The sequence below is a fragment of the Chenopodium quinoa genome, unplaced genomic scaffold (assembly GCF_001683475.1).
Source record: "Chenopodium quinoa cultivar QQ74 unplaced genomic scaffold, ASM168347v1, whole genome shotgun sequence".
NCBI classification, from domain to species: domain Eukaryota; kingdom Viridiplantae; phylum Streptophyta; class Magnoliopsida; order Caryophyllales; family Amaranthaceae; genus Chenopodium; species Chenopodium quinoa.
The window spans coordinates 2,200,317-2,219,230 of NW_018742899.1; the positions used below are offsets into that span (position 1 = coordinate 2,200,317).

At 32.4% G+C, this 18,914-nt stretch overlaps 1 protein-coding gene and 1 long non-coding RNA gene across 2 annotated transcripts; both read right to left on the reverse strand.

Annotated features, from left to right (window-relative positions):
- Positions 1 to 645: 645 nt before the first annotated feature.
- Positions 646 to 4,034, reverse strand: LOC110727127. The gene is made up of 2 exons (XR_002512484.1): positions 3,446 to 4,034; positions 646 to 1,173 (listed from the first exon to the last, which is right to left on the reverse strand). It is a non-coding gene; the product is annotated as an uncharacterized LOC110727127 (long non-coding RNA).
- A 10,058-nt stretch (positions 4,035 to 14,092) lies between these two features.
- LOC110727128 (isoprenyl transferase-like) lies at positions 14,093 to 18,064 on the reverse strand. The gene is made up of 3 exons (XM_021906666.1): positions 17,652 to 18,064; positions 17,223 to 17,290; positions 14,093 to 14,783 (listed from the first exon to the last, which is right to left on the reverse strand). The coding sequence occupies exons 1-3, from the start codon at positions 17,931 to 17,933 to the stop codon at positions 14,345 to 14,347; spliced, it is 789 nt and encodes a 262-aa protein (XP_021762358.1). The 5' UTR covers positions 17,934 to 18,064; the 3' UTR covers positions 14,093 to 14,344.
- Positions 18,065 to 18,914: the final 850 nt, after the last annotated feature.

The window sequence follows — 18,914 nt, forward strand, 5'->3', positions numbered from 1 at the left end:
TAGATTGATAAGACATGAATTATTTGTAACTAAGATGGTAATTAATGTCCTCTTTATTCAAGGAGGTTTAGTGTTCAAACCTCTTTGCATGCATTTTTGGTTAATTATGATGTGAAACAAAGATTGTGAATGATGATGTGGCGTGATTCTAGTGCAAGATGGATACACGTGGTACATTGAAATTTTTAGAAATGCTTTTTAATATTAAGTATAGATATAGATATATATAGATTTCTAATGGATACATGCTATGAAGGTTAATATGATTAATTTAATACATTATAAATATTTTGGGGTAAAATTTATGCTAGGAGAATAGTAACTTTTGTAGTATATGAGTGTAACTTTAAATACTTGTAGAGTAATTTTAACCTGTCTTACAATAATTTAATGAAAGACCGCCTTAATCAAGAATTTGTGTATATTGTACCAATATATATTTCTCTATTTGCAGTTCATGATTACCAAATATACGCAAGTATGAAGCAGTTAGGTTTTACTACTCATTACTGAATGGTTTTACTAATAGAGCTAATTTAATTTTATGGAAATGGATCGGAATATTATTTGTAGTAGAGCCGCATACACTTTATTTGATAATCAATGTGTGACGTTACATTATTTTTTTGTGGCAGTGAGATTCTATTACCAAGAGTAACAAATATATTAAGAGAGTGCTCGCAAAATTAAGAACAATATACAACAAGCATAAAGCACCAACACCTTGGAATTTTTCCAATTTATGATTCCTATGACAAGATGAAGGTGAAAAAAAAAAAACGTAGTAGCTTCTATTTTACCTACCAAACGATGCATCTCTTTGCTTTTAAGAACGCAAAGCATCAAGGAACAAATTTTCGTTGGAAGTCAGGTGCACAAGTGTTGGGAATATATAGATGAACATTGGCAATTTGCCACCCTAACAACATGCCAAGGCGAAGATGTTCAATCAAATCTTCATTAACATCCTCTATTGTAATGCTTCCTTCCTTGACTTTGTGGCAAATTTTCCTTGTTGCTTGAACTATGTCACTTTGTGAAGTGTAACATACTGGAAAGACTACATCAAGTTTTGTATTGTCTTTTGTTGCTTCTTCGACTTTCTTTATTGTGGCTTGAAGTGATTCAGACAACAAGTAATTCTCTCCTATCGCCGACACCCTTACTCCATTCCTGCTTCACAAGGGTTGCAAAAAAAAAAAAAAAAAAAAAAAAAAAAAAAAAAAAAGATAAAGCCAATGATAGGTATACTCCCTCTGTTTCCACTGGAAAACTAGACTTAGTTATTGAATAGGTTGTTTGATACGTAGTATTATTATTGTCTAGCAGTTTGGGTCATAAAATAGTTGATATTATGAAATTAATTAAAGTATAAATTGTGGTGAGCCTGATAAGATCTCATGTGACTATATTTTTCCTTAATCATAAATTATACAAAGTTAAAGTTAGTCAAATTTAAGTTAGAGTACGTGAATAGTAAATTGGTAGGTCAAAGCGTTGAAATTTCAGTAGGACGTACGGAGGAAGTATTAGATAAACATACATCATCTATTCCTTTAATGTTGCAAAATAGAAGTTAAATATGCTTCCAAAAGCACAATTTAACCCTTAATTAACCAAAGTAACCATTGGTTGACTAAGGGTTAAATTGTGCTTTTGGAAGTGCGCGCGCGCATACACATATATATAGGGTTGGGATCTGCTGAGAAGTATGTTCAATGTGAGAAGCGTGAGAAATGTAGATACATCAAAAATACATTAGAGATACGTTGAATACAATATAGGTACATCGAAATTATATTACATAATACATCAAAACTCTAGCATTGAAGGCCATGGCGGAAGAGGGTGAAAATGATTTGAGGCTTGATACGACACTCTATATTGAGCGTAAAAGCATTATACCCTCGATTAAAATACAAAAAACAGGAATTCTTGAAAAATCTTTAAACATCTAATGACTTCCAATCAACAAAATCAATGTCACAATGACAACCAATTGTAGATACATCATAAATATATTGTAGAGACAATGACCACACATTATAGATACATTGAAAATACAAATCTGATACATTGATGATTGATCCAAAATCTATGAGAATAGATTAAAATGGTGAAAATGATTCAAGCTCAACTTAAACATTCGTAGAAAACAGAGGTCCGACAAAAATCGCTCAAATATTAATAACAAATCTAATGCACCTATGACTCCATAATCCCCATTAGAGGACAAATTAGCATTCTTATCTTTATTCTGATTTCTGGGTACAGTCTAGAGGAGAGAGAAATAAGATGATCTAACAACAATGGTAGATCAAATGCTCCAAACTTTTTACTTTTTGTTAATATTAGAAATATTAAAAATTGATGAACCTCAACAGTAGTGTGCGTACTAGTAAAACTGATTGAAGTAGGAATATTCTAGAGAAAAATTGGGATGATCTCATCAGACGCCATGTTTGAGCTCCACAACTTAAATTTCTGGCCTCAGTCGGTGATAGTTGGTGGTGGTTTGTTAGGTGAGAGAATGTTATAATATTGAGTTAGAGGGAAGAAAAATGTGGTATATATGTGAAGGTATGTTCGTCCATCCATGTTTAAATGCGGGCATTATTCGGTAAAATGAGGGCGTCACTTAGCTTTTCGATTTATTTTTTTTGGGGTACAATCACATGAGTTCCGTATGAAAATTTAATAGAGTGACCAGTATTTAAAATTATGTCCACTAGATTACATTGATCGGACGGTTATAAGCGTTTCCCGTGCTTCTCACACCAAGAATACTTCTCACGTTATATATATATAATTGTGTCAAGAGACAAAGAGTATATCAATATTTAGTGTGTTTTGTGTGTAGCTGACCATATATGCGTTCGCTTGTAAAATAACAAAGTAACAACTGTAATACTGACTAAATAACCCCTATAACATTGATCATGTAACTCCTATAACAATAAGGAATTAATCCTCGTAACACTAAACAAGTAATTCCTATAACATTAACGAATTAACCATCATAATGGCTAGCCACACGGTGTGGTCAATTACATATATTAAAGTTGGTGTTCAACGAAATTATAATCTCCTCATAACATATAAAAAAATGAACCAAAATCGACATCAAAGAAGTCTTTATTTGTTCATTTTTATTAATTCTACTTACTTTGCATTATTCTATTTTTGGTTTATTTCTGTTCTCAACTTATCCCTTTGACCTCACACTAATTAGTAATTACACGTCTTTTACACTTTATCTCTTTCTGCATTCATATTTTCTCTTACACCCAATCACTTTTTTTATTTGCTCTCATACTTATCTTAGTATCTTACATGCATGCATTTATTTATTTATTTACTTATTTATTTTTTTAAAGTTTTCTTAAATTGTGTATCAAACTATCAATACAACACTTGAGTAGTACATAAAGTATGAATTGAGTACCTCGTAAAATATTCCAGTTCTTCCTCTAGAAGTGTTTCAAACTGATTTAGACATAAATAAATCGACTTCTTCCTGCAATGTAATATTTTAGGAGTAAGCGTAAGAATAAAATTAAAATGTACGAAGCGAAGTTCAATTCAAGTATCTGCAAAGAAGATTTATCCATCAATTAGTGCTTATTTTAAAATCAACTCGAGGTGAAGCCAAAATTTCAAAATTGTAATTTGCATAGTATTTAAACTTAGCATTTTAAATTTTAGTATTTTTTGTCATAAACTACCTAATAAAACTTAGAATTTGTGAAAAACTACCTAATAAAATAATGTTGTAATAAAACTACCTATTGAAAGGTAAATTGTTGTAAAAGACTATCTATGGCCAGATTTCCATCGTTGACCTAATTTTTCGATGTTGACCCACCACAAAACACCCCCGAAGTCACCCGCTTTCATCCCCAAAACTAACACAACCCGCATGAAATTGCCTCCACCAAGCCAAAACCATCCTGCAACCTCAAAGTGAGCGGTTTCGGGGATTTTTTTTCGTGGGTCAACGGTGAAAATCTGGTTAAAGGTAGTGATTAGGGGATTTTTCCCTACCAATCACCATCTGACAAGTGGACCAATCAGGCTCCGCCATGTGTCCGTCACATGGGCCAATAGGAGCCTGCCACGCGTCAAGCATTGATCTGTCCACATGGACCAATTATGACACGACACGTGTCCTCCTCTATGCCAACCAGGCAGAACGGCCACCTAGGCCCAATCCTTGGAAATAGTCAGCCCTAGGTTAACCTAAACCTAGCATTTGACACGCATCCCAAGGCATATAAATATGCTCATTAATCCTCATTAAAGGAGATTACATTCATTAATTACTCTCACCTAGAGAAAACACTTTACCTTTTTTCCGCATTAATTACTCCTTAAACAAGTACTAACTTGACCTTCGGAGGCGGAGCTCCAATCACCCGGAGTCTCCGTTTGTTTTGCAGGTACAGGCGCACGGTTCCAATCTCCAAGTTGTAACTCTCCCGCAAGACATCAGAAACCCCGAAACAGGTAGCCTTTTACAACATTTTACCTTTTATTAGGTAATTTCTTTCAATATTTTTTATATTAGGTAGTTTCTCACAAATTCTAAGTTTTATTAGGTAGTTTATGACAAAAACTCCTATATTTTAATATCTAATACTTTGTATTTTCAAATGATGTTTGTAATACTTCATATCTTTATTTACATATACCAATAAATTTTAATAGACAAATATAAGTGGATCTTTTATTGAATTGCTTCGTAGGGAATAAAAAGGTGTTTAAGAACCTTAAAATGAACCCATATTTAAAGAAAAATAGAGAATTATTTTCATTGTCATAAAAAAGATAAAACAAAGAACATCTTTATTGAATGACTTTTAACAGACACTGTAATATACAATTGAGTCCAAGGTTCATCTAAAGACATTCTCTGCTCATTTGATGATTGAATGAGTAAAAAAAAAATTCATTGTTACACTTACATCCGAATGCATATAAAATTGTTCAACTTTTAATGGAAGGGTGGCCAAGCATGTATACTTCCAAAAGGGTTTTCTTTTTATCTTTGCAAGTAGTACATGAGTTATTATATGAAGAAATATAAAGTATTTTTAGTGAGATAAAAAACATTAAATATTCTTTTATACGATTATAAGATAAAAAATAAAAAAATAAAAAAATAATAAAAAAAAAAACCTCCATAAGTTATGTACCCTTAGCAAACGACCTAAAAAAAATGGATACCTTGGATCGCATCTTAAAATTTCTAAGACCATACACGTAGGGTGTGACGCTACTAACTTTCCATTTGAGACACTCAATAGACCTCTTCACAGCCTGATAGAAAGGCTTATAATGAAGATCTAGGCCATGGGTTTTATGCCATCTCCTAGATCCATCCAAGGTTAAAGCCACATATTTAGGGACAATAACCTCTTCTTCTTGATTCAAAACTTCTTCACCATTTTGTGCACATTTTGTTGGTGCAACGAAATGACACAAAGATCTCAAATTGTTCTTACTTCTAATGAAGTGATCATATGGGTTGTATTTGGGTAAAATTGGGTTGTATTTTGCTGATGGTTCAACTAATTTTGTAAACGATGCAAATAAAGAGAAGCCATTTACTCGCACCAAACGTAGCATCTTTACTTGGTAAGTTTTGCTACTTTGAATAATAGGTTACCGGCCGGGTTGGAGTATGCATGGACGTATAGTGTTGGTTTTGTGAACCACTAAAATGATCTCCTAATATTTGACCATGTATAAGTGAAATTTTAAAAAGTTGATATTTAAAAATTTTATAATAAGGGGAATCTAATAAGATCTCATATGCTAATTTATTTATTGTATAAGTCATTAAATGTGGTCAAAGTTATTTAATTTTAACCTCATAAATAGTAAGTGAGTTGAACTTTCAGGAAATAAGGTATATATAGATATTCTGTTTTTTTTTTTTTTTTTTTCTTTTTGAATTAATAAGGAGGATCCTGACATGACATCAACCCTCATGATTTATTTATCTAATTGACACTTGAGAATAGAGGGAAGGGTAAGGAAATCCCTACCATAAAATACCCTCATTTAATAGAATTTAAATAGCAAACCTCTAAATTTAAGGTAAAAAAATTTGTTAAAAGAGCCAACACTTTGTTGATATCATGATATGTATAATGTTCTCTATTTGGTATTGCTTTAAAACACAGGATTTAATCCTTCTATCATTATATACAGAAGTTTATGGACACCCTAAAGCATGATTCAGTACATCAACCGACAGGATTTTATCCTCTTCTATATTATATTATTTATATACAGAAGTTTACGGACACCCTAAGGCATGATTCAGTACATCAACCGCTAATCATATCTTTAATAGGGTGCCCATAAATTTCTAAAAAGTAAAGATAGAAAAATAAAATATATGATGGGACGTATTACCAATTAAAAAAAAAATACATGCATATTGCTTGACTGCTGTACAGATGTATAATTACACACATAGGTTCAAAACTCATCATTACTAGAAAACAAAAACTAGAGACAATTAGACAAGGTTGACCCCCACCACAAAAACCAATTCGGTCCATGTTAATGTTAGAGGACCATCTCAACCAAAAGTTTAAGCTGATGGTTGAGGCTCATGAATACGTTTTATACTCTATCACGCCCCCTCACACAAGAGCTCATTGGGCTAGAAGTGTGGATGCAGTATGGGTCCTCCTCATACCCAGCGCTTAATATTCCACTTGAAAGTGCGGGGTGGATGAGATTCAAACCCGTGACCTTTGTGTCACGTTGGCTCTGATACCATGTTAGAGGACCATCTCAACCAAAAACTTAAGCTGATGATTGAGGCCCAAGAATACGTTTTATACTCTATCAGTTAATTGACAATAATACTCTTTGGACAATGTTGTTCAAAAAGCAGCATATCTGCATAAGAAGTTAAGGAACAGTAATTTTAATGTACATCCTAGCATATGTTTAAAAACATTAGGGATTTTCTACAAAGTAACCTGTTAATTTCACTTTTTTACGTTGTGTTTCAATTTATATGACTTTCTACATGTAACCCTAATATACATTTTGTTTTCATACGGTAACCTTGTCGTTAAAAAATTTTGTTAATGGGGCCCACTCTCCATTTATTAATATTTTTTATCGATTTGCGCTATGGAAAACTTCCATGTTTTGGGGGCTATTTTATCCCTTAAGGTTCCAAATTGAACTTAGATTTCACAAAAATGTAATGCAAATGCCTCGTGTTGCTTATTAAAAAATATCTCGATTTACGTGTTCACGTTTTAATAAGCAAAACGAGGCATTTACATTTCTCTTTTGTGAAATATGAGCTCAATTTGGTCCCTTAAGAACTAAAATAGCCCCAAAAACCTTTAACGGAAGGTTTTCCAACGCGCAATTCGATAAAAAATATTAATAAATGAGTGGGCTCCATTAACGGAATTTTTTAACGGCGGGATAACGCCAAGGTTACCGTATGGAAACAAAATGTATATTGGGGTTACAGTGTAGAAAGTCATATAGGTTGGGACACAACGTGTGAAATTAATAGAGTTACTATATAGAAAAACCCAAAAAATTATAAAAAATCCTCTTAGTGGCGCTTATTTATTTTAAACACAATTTGAATTTATTTATTAATTTGTGCACATAAAAGTTTAATAATTGATTGTATATATAAGCGGTAGTGATATTGCTGATATACACACATCTTTTATTACACTTTCATAACCAATGTTTATGAATAATAACTATATATCAAAAGAGACACTAGTAATGACACGTGTCATTTTCTAGTGTGTCTCTTAGTTCTTTTTAAATAATCTATTAAGAAAACAAGTCTTATACATAAATAAAATAAAACAACTAAAAATTACTTAAAATAAAAGATTTGATGTAGCCTTTCATAACAAATAATAGCAACTATAAATCTAAGGGAAAAAAAAAAAATTATAACGAATTCTTAACATGTGACATACTGAACATAATGTACAACTGCTAAATAACGCTCCCATTTTACAGGACATTGCTCCTTTTTTGACATGGAAGGACGATATTGCCCTTTGTGTAAGTTGTAGTATTTAATGTATAATATCATTCCCGACCCCTCCACTTACTACCACGTGATAAAAAAAAATTCCCGACCCTGTCACATTCGATTCAACACCAAAAATCCGAATTTTTTCTAAAAAAAATTTATTAAGCTTTAGCGATGGGTTTAGGACGATGGATGACGACAACGATCGTACACCGGAGGCATCGTCGGAGTATTCTGTAAGTCCTCGTACTTTTTTTATTTTTTGAAATAAAAACATCCGCCTAAAATATTAGGATCCACCAAGGTAGATCTGTAAATTTAAGGCGGGTCTCCACATCCGCCCAGAATTTCCGGATCTTCCTAGGTTGATCCCGAAATTTTAAGCGGATCCATCTAGGTGGATTCGGAAATTTTGGACGGATCGGTTTTTTTTTTTTTTTTTTTTTTTTTGAATTGATTAATTAATCAAATTTATTAATGTAAACTTTGTAGTATTATTCTAATTTTTATTGTGATTATTATTAATTTTGTGATAACTTTAGTAATTAGTATTAGTATTTTATTATTGTTCGTGATCAATGTTGTAATTTTTTGCTTATGTTGTTATTATTTGCTCATTTAATCTCTCAAAAAAAATTAAGTAAAATCTGAAAAAAAAATAAAAAAAAACAGGTAGAGTTCCGCTTGAAATTCTGGAAGCACCAAAGAGGATCCGGAATTTTTAGGCGGATCCACCACCGAACATCCGGAAATTTGAGGCGGATGGGTAAATCCGCCTGAAATTTTCGGATCATCCTTGGTACTTCTGGAATTTTCAGGCGAAACTCTATTTTTTTTTCCATATTTTACATAATTTATTTTTAGAGAGATGAAATGACAGTGAAGTGAGTTGTGATTTCAAAAATGAGTGTTGTGAGTGTCGTGAGTATTTATTACGAAGGGTAAATACGAAAGTTCATATAAAAAATGCGAGCGGTGCCTGGTAAAATGGGAGCGACGTTTAACAACCCCCTTACAACACCAATTTACTTTCTAGAATTTTTATTTAATAATGAATTTGAAGCTACAACAAAATAATGTGAATATTAACCAACAAATGATAATATTGTTATATATTTCCTTGGAAGTTTATGATTGGACTTATATATAATCAACAATCTATAAACATGGATACTAAAATAAAACTCACCAAAAACAAAACAAATTGATTCTTAGTGAGCTTTTTTCTTGTATATAGTTTTTAGTAAGTTTATCAGCAGTAATTCAGTGTTAAATAATCAAGATATAATTAAATTTTGGAAGTAATAAAGTGATATGCAAGTTGAATTAAAATTAATGATATGCAATAAAAAATATATATATAGATTGTTAAATCAAAAAATTTGACAAGATATCATTTTATATATTAAAAATAGAATAATATACATAATTGTAGTAAAATATTAACAACCAGAAGAAAGTTGACCAGAAAAAGAAATGAAATGTAATTTTAAAATATATAAAGAAATGGCGAATGAAAATTTTGATAAAACATAATTTAAAAAAAAAAAAAAACATAATGATATGCAATAATAGAAGAATATTTTAAGCAGCTAGATTAATGACAAAAAAAATATTAACATAAAAATCTATTCACGGGTTAAATACGTAGTACATAGTTTTAAGAAATCATTTTGTTAACAAGAATAAAATGATACCAATTTGTTGGTGAAATATACAAAAACATATAGATATTGTCAAATTTTAAAATGCGCACATTAAAATACTTATATGGCTAACAGGCTCTTTCATAATAAATTCATTGTAGTATTTCAAATTTATGTTTTATAATTAAATGCAGTTTAATTTAAGAATAGTTATTTAAAATTATTGTGCATGGCATAGGAACTAACCTAGTAGGAATACATGATAAAATCTGTCAAAAGTTGAATTAATATTTTATTTAACGTATTCCATAGTATATTTCTTTCTTTCTCTTTGGTTTTTCTACCAAGTAAAATCTTTTATATTAAATCAAAGGTGGATTTATATGTAGTAAAACCACTAACCAACCAAAAGTTTTACAATGATTTTCTTATTAACAGGGACTACAACGAGAATAAAGAAATGATCTGGGCCTTCAGGGCTTTAGATTTTCACATCACAATTAGATGAACCACAGATTTCGCTTGTTATTATTTATTCATTTTTTTCACATTCACACTCCATCTTTTAAGTCACCATCTCACCAAAAACTTATTTAACTTTTTTAACATTGCACATTACACTCTAAATCAAATTAGTGACACGCCCAAAAATCATTGCTTTGTTGATTGATAAAAATAAAATAAATGTAATCAACCGAAATTATTCATGTGTTTAGAGAGTAATCGGAGTAGGTAATTGCCATTATTATTGCTGTCCCTATACAACTATCTAATATAATGCATTTTCAGAAAATTAATGACTACAATATATTGGTAGTCTTTGTACTTTTTTTTAATCTAGAGCGTCAATATCTAATTCTGCTGCTATTAAACGCTATATCAATATACAATATTAAAACAGACATTAAGAATGACACGTGTCAAATCCTAGTGCAATATTTTGCCGTCCAAAACCGTCCTCACTATTTTCTTGCCAAAAACGTTTAGAATAAAATTTGTTATTAATCTTTTTATATCCTCTATATATACACAAGCAACTAAATTTTTATTCTAAATAGGTTATAAGTCGTATCTTTTGTTGCCAAAATCTTATAAAAATATTTGTATTACTACCTCCGTTTTTTATTATTTGCAACAATTACTAAAATTGGGTGTTTCGTATTATTTGCAACAAACAATTTTATTTCCTTTTGTAGTAAGTTTTATAATGGTAAGATTACCATATTACCCTTATAAAAAACTGATTATGTACTAACCTACTATCTAACTATGATTAATAACCCCAAACTATTCAGATTCATCCTTCCAACCCCAATCAACCCCTGTATTTTCATTCTCACTTATTTCTCACCATCTCCTTCAACCATCTTCTTCAACCATCACCTTCAATGGCAAACACCACCACCAGTCCACCACCACCACCACTACTACCACCGTACCGATCTCCACTCTATCTTCATCTACCCATTAATTCCCCCTCTCTTTGTTCATCTCCCCTCAAATTCAACCACCACCTTCGCCGGAAGTCGCCGTCGCTGTCATGCTTGTCGTCATTGTTGTCATGCTTGTCGCCGTCTCCGCTTTCTCTCTCTTCCTTCTCCTTTTGTTTCAGTCTTGTCACTAAAGCTCAAATTTGAAGGCTTTATGGTCAAATTTAACCATGAAAATTCTAAATCTAGAATTTTAATGTTAAATTTGACCAAATAAAGCTTTAATTGATGATAGAGAAGGTAATGGTTTTTCACTTGTATCTTTGGGTTGGTTTTTTTAGGGGCGGAATTCATGGTGTTAGATTTTTCCGGTTGGAGGTGGTGGTTTTGGGGTGGGTACGACTATTTGGGGAGGGTAAGATCGGTATTTTGAGATGGTTGGTGAGGTTTTTTGGAAGGGTTTATTTGGTTATGGGTGGTTTCTTGGTGGTTTACGAGGTGGGGCGGATGTCGGGAAAAGTAAACTCATTTTAATATTGTCTTTTCCTCAAAAGATCGCAAGATTGCTTTGACTATTGAGCTAACTCTCTTTACTCTTTTTAATATCATCTCATCCTATCTTATCCCCTATTTTGTTTGTTTTTCTTTTCCACTTCCCACTATAAGTGCCATAGGATTGGAATATAAAACATTATTATTATTGTAGTAATAAGATACGTATTGATTTTTAAGACAATTTCAATAATATATACAACTGTAATTTACGCAATTTTTTTTGGTTAAATTCGTGCATCGTACGGACACTTACCTAGTATTTTATAAAATCGTTGTCATAAGAGTTGGAGAAACTCGCTGTTGTGGTTTGGGTAAATCAGAGTGTCTTTGGAGAGCAGTGCAGTTTCCAAAAATGACTAAACTGCAGTTTGTGGTTTAAGTGAGATATATCTCCAAATATTTTTACATAAAATCGAAAAATACAATTTGCGGTTTAGGTCATAAACCATCATACAATAAGCCGTTAAACTATTTTAATACAATATATATTTATAAAAAATATGCAAAAGATCTGAAAAATAAGATGTAATCTTTAACTATTAGTTAATCCAAAGTAAAAGAAAAAAAAATTATTAAGAAAATATTTGAATTGTAAATTAATAACTAGAAAATAAAATTAAAATTATTAAGAAAACTATTTGTGATTATAAACAATGTGGTTAAACCACTAACCACACCGCACCAAACCAAATTTTGCGGTATTCAAACCGCAATTTCGATTTGGTGTGATTTGAGATCCAAACGGTATCAAACTGGACCGCAAACAGCCCTAGTTGTGGTAGTGAGTTGGTTTACCCGCCGATGGGTCACCGGCGAGTCCGTTGCCGACAATTTCCACCATTGTTTTCAGTCCATCCCCTAATTGCAGAATTTCCACGGGTTAGAGATGAGGAATCCCCTAGATTTTGTTGAAGGTTAAAATAAACATGAGATGCTTGGTTGATTAGAGCAAATTTACTAGAAATATTAGATGTGACACTACAAGAAAAAAGTTGATTACCAATGGGTTGCTACCGACAGCCAGGTTAAACTGTTGGTAAATTAAATGTTAACAATGGTTTTGATAGCCACAAAAAAATTTCTAATGGCCAAAAAAATTTACCCATGGCTGATTAAAACAGTTAGAAAAATTTACCAATGGTTCAAGCCGTTGGAAAGCCAATGGTAAATTACTTTTTAAAAAAAAAAATAAAATAATTTCAAATTTGAAAATATTGTTTAGAATTTTAAAAATTTATTTAAATACTTTTTCGTCAGTTTAGGCCGCCAAAAATATATTTTTTCTTTTAAAAACAAGATAACCTTAAATTAATTTACCACCGTCCTTAAAGGCCCCAACACCTTTCTGACGGTTTAGGTGGTCGTCGGTGGAATTTCGATGGCTAGGCCGTCGGAAATTACTAATGTATATATTCCGGCAATTGGTTGTCAAAATATTTTCGATGGACTTAATAACGGTTTGGAAAAGTGGGTTCCAACGACTTAGCTTGTCCATCGGAAATTTCATTTTTTTCTGACGGTATGATATCCAATGGCCATTTACTTATGGAAATCTATTTACCAACTTTCTCACCTTTTTCCAACTGAATTTGGCCTTTTTCTTATCGTGTGGCACCCTCGTTATTATTCTACTCCTCAAGCTAAAACGAGCATTGAGCGGAGGGTTTCGAATGACTGAAGAGGATTAGTATGCTGAATAGAGGTGTGAAATGGCATTTAGTCCCCCGATAATCCTTTCAAGAGAGGCAAGCCATGCAATAAATAAAAAAATGGAAAATTTGTTAAAAATAAGCAAAGTTTTGCTCGGTCTTCAAAAATAAGCAAATCTTTCGATTAACTCACAATAAATTTATCTTTATGGGGTATTTTTTCAAAATAAGTCAAGACTTGTTAGTTTTATAGGTAACTGATTGTTTGGGTTGCTTATGCCACATGTCATAATGTAGTTGGTCTTTTTTTCAAATTTTAATTAACTATTAAAAAAAGTCATTTTAAGATAAAAACAAAAATTATATTTTAGAAACCCCTGCTACAGCAGCCCCTCTCCTCGCCCTTGGCCTGCTGACCACCTCTCGCCTTCCTCACCACCAAAACTACCATTAAATCACATCCCCACCACCAAAACCACCACTCCATCACATCCCCACGACCCCACAACCGGATCCTCTACCGTCCTTCCCCCCATCCCGACCCTCTCCTTTCCCCCTTCCAAAACGCCCCACACTCGCAAACATTTCTGAGACTATAGCAAGAGTCTTTAATCTGGTGCAATTTTACTTAACCCTATTCAAATGCTCCAATTTTGTATTCGTGAATTGAGCATCCAATTGTAGGGCTCTAGCGAATTTGTTGTTGTGGAAGAAATCAACCAAATGACTCCATGCATCAGCTGCTTTGTTATCAGCTGCTCTGAACCATGAAAAAATGTTTTTCTTGATTCTCATTCATTTCAGTATAGTATATATACAAGCATATTTAGTTAGTGTTAACCTAGGGCTAGATACGTAATTTACATGATAAACAATTACAATTAATAATATACATGTATTCTAATAGTACATAAGATATTTTCGATTTTAGCTATTGATTACCATCTCTAGAGACTTTAATATTTTACATCTTTTTTCAATTCAATAACAGTTTTAAAGTTCAAATTTGAACATATTAGATCACTTTCCAAATGTTCTTTCCCTTTGCTGAAAGGAGTGCAAGGCTTGGAGAAACTCAACTTCTCCAAATTCCGGTGCAGAAACTTGGGAGAAATATAGCTCGGTTTGGGCTAGTTGCCACATCAAATAATCACTAACCCGGAGGCGACCACCAGTCCGAATAAGCAGGTCAGGGTGAGGCGCTCCACGAGTCCATAGCTGTTTATCAAACATGGCCTCGTCGATGTCTTTGGGTTCCAACACCCCGGCCTTGACCTTTTCACAAATGTTCCTAGTAGCTTGCAATATATCTCTAGTCCCAGAATAACATATTGCTAGCATTAACTCCAACTTAATTTGGTGCTTTGTACTTGTTGCATTTTCCACTTGTTTTATAACGTCTTGCAAAGATTTAGGGATTAGCCATCTTTCTCCAATCATCGACACTTTTATTTCCCTCCTGCAATTTCATAGGAAACCAAAAAGGGAAATGGAGAAATGAAAAAAAAAAAAAATTAAATAAATAAAATAATCATTTTTCATGTATATGTTTTCTCATCCTCCTTCTTTCCTCTCTTACTCATCCTCCTTTCCTCTCTTTGGCGAAGGTGGCGAAGTGAAATTCGTGTATTTGAGGTTCAATTTCTTAACGTTAAGGTTTTTTTTTTTTTTTTTGTCAAATTCGACCATTAAAATTCCTGATCTGGAGTTTTTATAGTCGAATTTGACAATCAACACCCAAAGAAGAGGAAATTTTCGAAGGTATGTTAAATTTTTTGTATTTTTTGTTTTTGTTATTGTGTTTTTTGTTTATATTTCGATATTTTTGTTCTAAATTCATTATTTTTTTGCTTGTATTGCCTTTTTTTTTTTGTTTGTTTTTCCCGTCTATTCGTGTTGATTTTTGTTTATTTTCGTTTGATTTTGTAATATTTTGTTTATTTTCTTTTGATTTATTGTGGCCTTTTTGTTCGAATTTTGTACTGTTTTGATAATCTCTGTTTTTTCTTTCATTTTTGTTCGTTTTTTTTGTTAATTTTTTATTATTTGATGTATATTTGTATTTCTTGTTTGATGTTGTGCTATTTTTATGTATTTTTTTTTATCTTTGTTTGTTATATGTTGTTTATTTTTTGTTTGAGGTCTGTTTAATTTGTTGGGGTTTAATTTTAAGGTCTTAATGTATCTTTGTGTAAGGTGGTGGTGGGTGGTGGTGGGAAGGGGTAGTTGTTGTTGGTGCGAACGGTTGCTGTGGGGGTAAGGGGGTTGGGGAAGGGCATTTATTTTTATTTTTTTATTTTTTTTCGACTGACAGCCGTCGGTTAAACTATCTTTTACGACAATTTTTTATTTATGTCGTAATTTACGACGGTTTTAAACTGTCGTAAAATAATTACAATGACAAAATAAAAAATTGTCGTTGAAATTAGTAAAATCGTCGTAATAATTCTTTACGACAGCCAAACTATGGCAAAAATGAAATTTTGAAACGATTCTGACTGCGACAAACCTGTTACGACAATTGACTGTCGCAACTATTTTTTGCGACAGTTTTTGCTCTTTTTTACGACAAATTTTGGCTGTCGCAAAATAGCTTATTTCTTATAGTGTATTTTTTTTACAAAAATGTTAGATACAAAAAGAGAGTAAAAATACTACCTATTATTCTTTTTTCACATTTGCTATTATTTTCTGTTTTTGTAATTCACTTGGTCTACTACGACCAATGTTTGTGAATTATACATAAATAAAAAAAAGTTATAATTAAGATATTGTTTATCAAAGTTCTATGTCGACATAGGGCTTAATTTCGATGGGACACTAAAATAATAGAGGGATGTATAATTTTGTGAAAAGAAGAGTGTGTCGATAAAAAAAAAATAATAAAATAAAAAGTTAAAAGTAATTATTATCTTAACACGTAAAATCAACGGATTATATTATTGGTTTAATTGGATCATTTGTAATATATGGCTCGTAAATAGGCTACGGAAGCTTTGTAAAACCCGTAAAGTTCTAAGACCTTGCTAACATTGATATGAATTCAGTTCAAGATTCTCTTGTATTGTACCGTTTCTGTTGTGTCCTAATTTTAGTAGTTTTTGACTTCTTTAATTTCATTAATAAAATCACAAACATACACAAAAATATTACAACCGAATATGAAGAATACCTGATTCAGAAGCATTAATGGTAAATCAATGGTAGACTAAAAAAAATAATGATACATGGCCATATTTATAATTATAATTACGTGGTTATTCGTATAAGTGTAAAACTCTATTGTTAATTGGATATTCATATTAATTGTAATATTTGGTGTGTTGCTATAAGTAAAATTCTATAGATAATTTTTTTTCAAAAGAATTATAAATTATTTCATGTATACTTTTTTTATATCCTAACAAATCTATCCAACCTAATCTGGCATCTAATCTAATGTGGTGTGTTGCTATAAGTAATATTCTATTGTCAATAAGAAGATAAATTTTTTTCAAAAGAATTATAAATTATTTTATGTATACTGTTTTTTTTATCCTAAACGAATCTATCCAATCTAGTGTAATCCAATAATATCTATTTATCGCCAATGTGGCTCGACACTTGGCGAAAAACTAAAATGTCAAGTGTCGTTATCTCGTGACCTGACTGCGTGACCGGCTTTATTTATCAATGATATATGCTATAATATGATATGATATATTAGATTACTGTGGGTATGTAATTTTTAATTTTCTTATACCATCATCAATATGTACTTACTCCGTATGACTACATAAGGAGTCAAGGTTTATTTGGTTTAACAAGCTACATTTTCAAAAGTAAACAGCTATACGTAGTTAACATAAGTTGCTAAGCTTAGGGTGCTGCCACGAGTGCCACGATAATAAATAATCACCTGATAAAACTCTCCAGATTATTCTCTAAATATCTTTCAAGCTGCCCAAATAATAAATCATTGGCTTCCTGCAATTGATTCAGATGAAAATATTAGTTCATTTTACAACACAAGAGAAATGAAGCTGGATCAAATATATCTAAATCTGGTGCTAAAATTTAAATAATAAACTATCTACAGCACCCCATTTTTAAATTCAAAATCCTTTTTTTTTTCTGTAATAAATTTCATTAATTCTACCAATTATTCTATACAAGTATGATGTAATCAACATCTTATCGGTTTCATATCAACTAGTACCATATTAATTCCAATTAATTTATTAATCAATCAGTTTCATTTTCTTTTCAGTTATCGTTGCTATAAGCATATGTACGTTATCGATGAAATAACCAAAAAAGACAACAAAGGATCGGAATGAACACTCACTTGGCCTCTTTGTAGGTTTTTGAAAGAATACATAAAAGTGGTGGCAGTAGAAACACCCCACTTAAGACAAAGGTCAGCAAAGAGGGTGTTTGCTTGAAAGAAAGGATCATAATTTAGAGGTTTTCCTTGAGCTTTAAGCCATCTCCTACTTCCATCTAATATTATTGCCACGTGTTTTGGAATAAGCTCTTTTTTTAGATCAACCTCTAAATATTTTTCATAATTTTTGTGGCTCCTATTAATCACAACGGAGTAGTTCGGTTGGTTTTTTTTTGGTTGCATGCAAGCAATTGCTATACATTTCAAGGTTAGGCTTGTGCGGGAAAATAGTACCACAACCAATTAACCTTTGCATTTTCATGGGTGTGTGTGTTGTGTATGTGCGTGTTTGTGCATGTAGACTTGGGAAGAGATGGCCAATATTTAAACACTTACTTGAGCTTAAGCATATGATTGGATTGGCTTAAATTAAAGCTACAATAGTCATCGCTGAAAAAGTTGACATCTAACACAATACCATGCAAACACATTTTTGGGTCATCTAATTTTTTTTAGGAAAAATTTATGGGAATAATCCCATCTTTGGGCCGTTCGTTTTTAATAATCCCATCTTTGGGCCCCGATCTTTTTTAATAGTCCCATTTTACCTGAAATCGGCTGAGTATGTAATTTTTTTTTACAATATTAATTTACACTTGTTATTACATAATTGGTAAAAAAAAAACAAACCAAAAATTAAAATTAAATTGAAGGATTTTTTTACATTTTCTCTCTCCTCTTCATTCCCCCAGCCACCCCTTACCCCGACCTCTCGAGCCGTCGTTCCCCTACCCCTCGCGTTGGCCACCAGCGACCCACCCCTCCATTGTCGATTTTCATTTCGAAAACCCACCCCGACCGTGCAAACGAACGGAATCCCACCCAGCCAACCCAACCCCACCCCAAAACCCCATCAACCTAACCCAACCAACCTCAAAATCATTCGAAAACCCACATCTGGATTGCTCGGATTTGGGAGGGGAAGGGGTGGGGTGGTCGGGTTTGGGAGGAAAAAGGGGTGGATTGCTCGGATTTCAGAGGGAAAAGGGGTGGGATGGTCGGATTTCAGAGGGGAAGTGGTGGGGTTGTCTCATATGGAGGGGAAAGGGGTGGGTGGTCGGATTTCAGAGAGAAAGAAGGTGGGGTGGTCGGATTTGAGAGGGAAAGGCGATGGGGTGGTTGGATTTGGGAGAGGAAGGGGGTGGAGTGGTCGAATTTGGGAGT

Excerpts from the sequence above, each read along its gene's own strand:
- LOC110727128 (XM_021906666.1), bottom strand. The coding sequence starts at position 17,933 with ATGCAACCAAAAAAAAACCAACCGAACTACTCCGTTGTGATTAATAGG. Across the intron at positions 17,291-17,651 it reads AAAACCTACAAAGAGGCCAA|GAAGCCAATGATTTATTATT; the intron begins GTGAGTGTTCAT and ends AATCAATTGCAG. Across the intron at positions 14,784-17,222 it reads AATCTGGAGAGTTTTATCAG|GAGGGAAATAAAAGTGTCGA; the intron begins GTGATTATTTAT and ends ATGAAATTGCAG.